The following is a 7793-nucleotide window of genomic DNA, read 5'->3' on the forward strand; positions in this document are numbered from 1 at the left end:
CATTTTAAAAGTGAGAATGTCTGAGACAAACATTAAATGTCTTGAAATAAGCACTTGTATGCATGACAAACTGTGTCCCTGACATGTAGATTGATACTGATGCTTTGTGATCTAATGCACTCCTCAATATTTTTGCCACTACTATATGAGATAGAGTTGTATTTTAGTTAAATGTTGCTTAATGTGTTTTTTTCTTCAAACAATGGCCTTGTAAATGCATAAGTCTCCAAGAGAATATCACAGGACTAGTTCCTCAAACCTGGACTTACAGATCAGCTGTTGTCCCTATGTGTATCAGCTGCAGCAGATTGGATTGCTCAATTCCACACATTTTTGGCATGGTTTGTTCAAATGTGTGTGACATGTGTGTGGTGCCTGTGTGTGTGTGTGTGTGTGTGTGTGTGTGTGTGTGGTGTGTTTGTGTAACCTCTGCCTTAGCTTAAGGCCCTTAATGAAGTGATAACATAAGTTTGATATGTGGAGCACATGTCTGTATGGGTCTAATAGGAACCAAAGTAGATCTCAGATGCTCTTCTTGGAGCGGATATGTTTCTGTGTCAGTGTATCATTTTTTACAGTTAGACTTATTTTTATAACATAGAGAGAACAGAATTACTTTTTTGTTACAAATTAGTTTTATTTCTTCACTTATGTTTATACATGTATTTATTAGTTGTGCTGTTTTATACATGCCCAGGCATGTCCGTACCTCTGCTTTGTAGCTCTAACCTTCTCTCCAATTAACAAGCCTGTTGACACTGTAATAAACATAATATTCTCAGTTGTCAATAAAGATTACATATATCAACCAGATGTGTTTATTCTGGTATACAGTTAATATATTGATTGGAAATGTTCTGTTCTCGCTCCGCCACTCATCTACAAAAACAGAGGGAGAGGCAGGGCAGGTCATTTGGGAGAGGCAGGGCAGGTCATAGGCTCGACCCTAAGAGCAAAAAGAATGGTGCACTTTTATACATTGGCCGTAAGATGGCGCTGCGGTCAACATTCCATCACCCAGAGGACGGTATAATATCCCTGCTGGAACAAAGAGCTACTTTACCAGACAGTCATGGGAAAAACCATAAGAGTCATTGTGCATGAGAGAAAATGCTTTATTAAAGTTGACACAATTCGCAAACCCGACACTCACGACCCCGCATGAGTCAGCACTAATAATAACTTCATTAAATACACTGACAGTGGGAACACTGTTACCAAAGGTTATTCTAGTTTAATTTAGTTTAAAGTACAATTTCTCTGCCCTCCAACGGTTTACTTTACACGGTCCTGAGCTATAATTCTCCCTCTCTGTCCGAAATATCTGTGCTCTCCCATCTAAAAGGAAATGCTTTTTTCTGCCCATTCCCGAGGGGCTATGACAGCCCTTATACCCCGATTAGTCACGCCCACGCCTGGTCTCTCATTCTCAGGCATTTGCATGTAAAAACATAAGTCACGGAAAACTCAATTATGTCAACAAAAATAAGGAATATAGCAACAGTTCGGGATTACAATGAGTTGTGAGTTTAGGGCCAGCCGCGTGGATAAAGCGATGGGAAAGAGTCTGGAATATGGGGGGATCTATGGAAAAGCTGCATAGTTGAAGGAGAAACGTTTAGACAAACTTTAGCCCTTTTTCTTCGTGCTTGGATGCGATTCGAGAGGACAACTTGTTGTAAGGTCAGAATGCAGAAGAGTTATCTTTCTTTCACTTTGTTTACTCCATAATTCACTCTCCTTTTAGTGTAAACACTTTGGCCTCTTTTCAGTGCAGTAGAGAGAAAAAGCCTTGCCAGCAAGTTTTGGTTAAAAGTAGCCTATTGTGCTTGGTTGAAAAGGGGTGAAAGGCACTGCAGAATAAAAAAAGTGCCTTACCACTCTATCAATGAATTAACAAAAGGAGACAAACTAACAAAAGAAAGACGTGCACGATGGCAGAAAAGGAGAAGGAGTATCGCAGTGTCTCTTTCAAAAAGTCAGAAGGTTGTAGCGCGAGCAAAAGTCGCTGTGAAGATCAACAAAACAAATGGACGGATTTGGAGGGCAGTAGCGGCGCCCTTCCCCCTCCATCTACGGCAGCGGGGGAGAAAGCGCAGCCCTCGGCTCTGCGTAATGTTAGTGTGTCAAGGAAAGTTTCCAAAATCTCCGCTGCCAGCCACCCCACCGCAGAGCTAAAGAAAGGCTCTACCACTCCTCTCTCCTCCATTTCTCCCTCTATTCGCCAACTCACTGAGAAGTTCAGTAGCACTAATTTGTCTCGAACGCATGGAGCTCCGAGCCCTGGCAGTAACGTGGCCGGGAAAAGCACAACTTTACCACCGGTTAAAAGCAGCAGGGGAGAAGGGTCCCCGTCTCTGAAATCATTCCATGAGGACCGTGGATATTTACAAGTTACTGACACGGTTTTAACAGAGTCTCAGACTGACACTAAAGTTCAGGAACAAACGTTTTATTCGGGCACAGACTCGGTCTCTGGATCGGATTCGGAGAGAAATCAAAAATGGATTTATACTCGCAAATCTGCTCAAGGTAGCGTTGGAGCTGGTAAAAGAGATTATTCCCAAATTGATCCATCTGTCTCTTATAACAATAACTGCAGTAAGACTTCGAATGCTGCGGATTACGTTTTTGTCAGTGGGGCACCTGCCTGCAAGTCACACAGGAGCTATTTCCCAACTCACCATGGAGATCCTCTTATTCACGTTGACCTAACCTACTGGCCCAGTGTCACCAAGATCAGAGAGCTTTTCGATGCAGAGGATTTAAAATCTGCTGACCACCTCCAGCACTCCGCCAGCTCTAAAGAGAACTCTTTATCAGACAGAAGCGACAGGCAGTCTCCCAACAGCCCAGCCCCTGAAACAACTAGCCTCTCACTGTCAGACAGACACCGCAGCAGGGCTGCCTTCCTGGGCAGAGAGAGGAGACACCAGGGCATTGACTCAGCCTTTCACCCTGACCAGCATTACTCAGACGAGGCAGAGATTGAGTCAGCCAGCACTAGTATTAGTAGAAGTGGTAGGTTTCTTAGGGTGGCCCAGCCATCAAACACACACAGAGCCCACAGCCCCAGCAGTGGAGGAGAGGGGCCTGAGACCTGGACTTCTAGTCTGAACTCTGACTCTCCAGCCTCGGTCCTCGCCTCTGCCCCCGCTCCCCCACCTCAGAGCAACTCCGTGGGCCTCTCCTCCTCCCGTGTCCGCCCCTCTGAAGAGCAGAGGCAGAGCCAGGGTGCCGGGCAGCCCAGGGACAGTTTACATTCCTCACATAGCTTCTCCAGACCAGTGGCCCCCTCCTCTGATAGAGCCTCAACCAGGGCAGCCATCACAGCCCGCTGGAGGTTCAGCTCAGGAGAGGAAGAAGAGTACCACAGATCAGGAGGAAGGAGCGCTCCCTCGTTAGGTGTCAGCAGAGGTTACCTCTGCCGCGGTAAGAATGGCTGGTGGGGTGGTAAGGTCCTCGGAAGGTCTTCAGGCAGTGAGGAGGACAGCCCTGCGTCACTAGGACCCAGCCGAGACACTGTGAGACGCCGCTCACTGAGGAAGAAGAAGAAGAAGAACAGCGAGGTTGCCGTAGCAACGGGGCGAGATGATGGCGAATCAGACGACAGTGACGACGAGCAGACAGGTATGATGGAACACCTGGAGAGACACCAACAGAACACCGGCGCCACCGCAGAACAGTCTGGGAGCTCCCGGAACCGGCTTAGAGAACCCGAAGGCTCTAGAACCTGTGTAGCGCAGTGGGGGCGCAATTCCACTCCTAACCAGATGGGGGCGCAGGAGAGCTATAGACGCCAATATACCTCAGGTGAGGCGGGGACATCTCACATGACCACGCCCCTCCCAGGGGTTTCGCGGGTGTCAAAGGTCAACATCTCGTCATTTATTTCGAGTCCCGGTGGCTCGCAGAGCAGCAGTAGATACTGTAGCACAGAGACACTGAAAGAAGAGGACCAAGCTAGCTATATTAACAGACGGGCGAACTCTAACACTACTTCTACTACTACTACCACCAACACCCCAGGCAGTGTGGTTGGTGCATCCTCCTCCATGCTTAGTAAGACCTACCACGGTAACTTCACCATGTACCGCTCCCCTAGCTTCGGACACGGGGATAACTTTTCCCACGCCCCTGTTAGGGTCCGCCCCCGCATTCTTTCCCCTGTCAATCCCCCAGCTACAGGGGACACTGGAGGGGTTGCTAGGGAGGAGACTACAGTGTTCCGTCGGTTGCTAAGTGGTGGCGTAGTCGGTGATAAGGACAGGAACAGGATGTCAATGTCAAACCCGGATATCGCCTCGGAAACAATGTCTCTCCTCAGCTTCCTGAAAAGTGACCTATCAGATCTCAGAGTTCGGAAGACGGACAGGTCAGGGTCAGGGGTTACTGAGGGGTCATCTACGGTGTACAGGATGGGGTCAAGAGGCCTCTACCCAGGACTCCGCCCTTCATTAAAGGACCTCACTGCAACTCTCCGGCGCGCCAAATCCTTCACTTACTCCGATAAACCAGTAGGGAGGCAACATCCAGCCGGCTCCTCGGCCAAAAAAAGCACTTCTGAGCAACGTCTGGATCAAGAAGAAGGGAGGGATGGAGGGAGGGGGGCGGTGCCTGACAGAGAGGTGGAGAGTGATAGAGAGGACTGCAGAGCAGGAGGCTATGAGGATGTGATGCCCACTCTGCTGCAGGACAGGTATGTCCAGGAGGCCAGACAGGTAATCAGAGATATCTGCCAGATGAGCGCTCGCGAGGATGAGGATGATGATGATGATGATGATGATGATGTGCTAGCGACAGATGGCACTGAAGATGAGGGTTTCAAAAGAAAGGAAGTGGAGGAGCAGGAGATAAAAGAGAGCGAGGGAGGTGAATTGAAAAATGAGGAGAGGAGAGCTAGAGAAGAGGTTGACATTGGGGCAGCCTCCTCCGTTTCAGAGGAAAAAGAGAAGAGCGAGAGGGAATGTGAAAACAGAGAAAGACAGAAGGGAGATTCTGAGGAGAATGTGTTTTGTGACCGATCTGTTGATGAGCTATCGGGTCACGAGTCGAGCCTCACGGATGAGGGCATAGTCACAGAACCAGAGACTGGACTGGGTGACCCTGAGAGGTTATTTGTGGGGTCAAGTTTAGGATCATCGTTGGCCAGAGATGTGCTGGGTCAACCCCTGACCACCTGGAAGCAGTCTGCTCTGCATGAGGAGGAATGGCCAGGATTAAACGAGGGAATGAGAGAGGGATCAGGGTTACATGCAGGAGCGAGAGAGAAACGAGAGAACCCTGTCTCTGTTCCTGCCCTTGGGGTTGAGAGTGAGGGCGTTGCTGTAGTAACAGAGATGAGCGGCATCAACAACAACAGTATTAGTGGGAGGGCCAATGTATCCCAGAGTGCCTCAGTCCCAGGACTTGAGGCTCCTCCCACTCCGAGCGCTATCCGCCGCCGCCGTAAGTTCTCCTTAGCCGGGAATACGGGCTCTGACTCCAGTAACGGCAGCAACGGGGAGTCCAACGGGAACGGGGATCCTACTGTTTACCGTTCGCTAAGCGACCCCATGCCTCACCGGCGCCGCTCTGTGTCAGAAGAAGGTAATAACAGTTTCTCTGTGGATAGTAACCTGCTGGGGTCGCTCTCTCTCTCCTACAAGGGGGCAGGAGGAGTCGGTGGAGGAAGAGTCCCAGAGTCTTCCTCTGCAGCTGATCTATCAGAGTGCAGCGCGGCCAGCGACCTATCGGTGTGCAGTGACTGTGGTCTCCGTGACGACTACAGCAATGTGATCCGGAGCATTGTTGCAGCGCCAGGAGCGATGGACAGATTGATGACGGATGACAAGAACAATGGGAAAGCCACGAAGAAGAAGTCCTTCTCTGACCCCAGTCGCCGTGGTGAAGGCCCCCTGCTTGATGAACCAGGGTTCAAAAGTAACCATCACCCTAAAGAACCAATTAGTGAGCTGGATCAGCCTGGTCAGATCCCCCCCTCCAGCAGCGAGCCAATCCTGAGTGAACAGAGAGACGAGCTGTGTGAGCTCGGAGATGAACGTGGACGCCCATTACGTAGTCGCCATGGCAACATTGAAGGCGGGAAATTCCGCTCCCAATCAGAAAGGGAGCTGCACTCCTGTCTCCGTGGTGATGACTGTTATGTTCCCAATGACACAGACGGAGGGGGAGGAGGGGAGATATTGAACTTTGACCCCAAACTAGCGGAGGTTCGATCTCCTAGAATGGGCCGGCGGACCTCCAGGAAACGCCCCAACTGGGTCACCCAATCAGCATCAGAAGAGCCGGACCACTCGGAACCAGGTCCAGAAGATCAGGGTCCAGAGGAGGACCAGGATCAAGACCAGAGTGCTCTCACCCCCCCATTGCCCCTTGCCACCCCCAAACCCAAAACCAGGCCCAAGCACGTCCGACACGCCAGCGAACCTGCCACCTTCATCCCCATCTCCCCACAGCCCCAGCGAGCCCAGGGGGACCTGCCTTCCCTCCTACCCGCCTCTGAACCCTCCATCCCAGGTAAGCCCACCGGTGAGGAGGCCCCCTCCCTGGAAGATGTGACCAAGCGGTATATTCTGTCCCTGAATGCTCCAGGGGGCGAGAGTGAGCCATCTGGGTCTGGTTCTGAGTCTGGGTCTGGAGGAACGGTGCATGTACCAGACGTGTCCAACTCAAGCCCTGCTACTCCCACTGGTGCCAGAGAACCCAGACTGCAGAGGAAGAGCAGCGAGGAGCTGACCACACCAGCCCCACAGAGAGCCAAACCCAGAGTGGTGAGTAACATCGCCAACGTGTGTCTGTGTCTAAGTGGTCAAAAGTGTGTTTTCATGTTGCAGGAGAGGAGGCTGAATGTTTGCTGTTGTCATGGATGAAATCAACACAGCTAGATGGAGTTGTGTTCTGACATGAATCTATCCACACTAGGCTGGTAAGGATGTGTTGAAGGAGGAACCCTTTTATACTTCATGATGCATCAGCCTAACTTTAAAGAGCTGCGCCAGGATTGTGTTTGTGTGTGTTGTGTGTGCGCTTGCATGTGTGAGGGCTTGGTTGCGCGTGTGTGTGTGTGCGTGCGTGTGTGTGTGTGTGTGTGTTTACTATGTAGAATGTTCTAGTGATGGAGTGTTTGGAGCAGATATGGAGGACAGTTTGCCAAGCTCCTTATCTCTATAGCTCTGGGGGAGAGAAACAGCTCTGGGGGAGAGAAACTGCTCAGCATATGGCTCTGGGGGAGAGAAACTGCTCAGCATATGGCTCTGGGGGAGAGAAACTGCTCTGGGGGAGAGAAACAGCTCTGGGGGAGAGAAACAGCTCTGGGGGAGAGAAACTGCTCAGCATATGGCTCTGGGGGAGAGAAACTGCTCAGAATATGGCTCTGGGGGAGAGAAACTGCTCAGAATATGGCTCTGGGGGAGAGAAACTGCTCAGAATATGGCTCTGGGGGAGAGAAACTGCTCAGCATATGGCTCTGGGGGAGAGAAACTGCTCAGCATATGGCTCTGGGGGAGAGAAACTGCTCAGCATATGGCTCTGGGGGAGAGAAACTGCTCAGCATATGGCTCTGGGGGAGAGAAACTGCTCTGGGGGAGAGAAACTGCTCTGGGGGAGAGAAACAGCTCTGGGGGAGAGAAACTGCCTGGGGGAGAGAAACTGCCCCGCTCACTGTGTCTTCTGTTGGCTGGGCCTTGTTGAGTGCTATTTGGTCAACACACACAGGCTCTCCACCACTAATGCACGCACACACAAAACAGGCCTCTAATGCCATGGACATGCTCTGATGGTTATTCTCAGAG

General features: G+C 50.7%; 1 protein-coding gene across 1 annotated transcript; it reads left to right on the forward strand.

Annotated features, from left to right (window-relative positions):
- Positions 1–1456: 1456 nt before the first annotated feature.
- LOC311124982 (uncharacterized protein) lies at positions 1457–6773 on the forward strand (the record flags this gene model as incomplete). The annotated part of the gene is made up of 1 exon (XM_084199070.1): positions 1457–6773. A coding segment is annotated over exon 1 (4839 nt), but the record flags the coding sequence as incomplete, so codon positions are not given.
- Between the last annotated feature and the right edge of the window lie 1020 nt (positions 6774–7793).

This window comes from Coregonus lavaretus (assembly GCF_964263955.1).
Source record: "Coregonus lavaretus genome assembly, contig: HAP1_SCAFFOLD_3075, whole genome shotgun sequence".
Taxonomy (NCBI): domain Eukaryota; kingdom Metazoa; phylum Chordata; class Actinopteri; order Salmoniformes; family Salmonidae; genus Coregonus; species Coregonus lavaretus.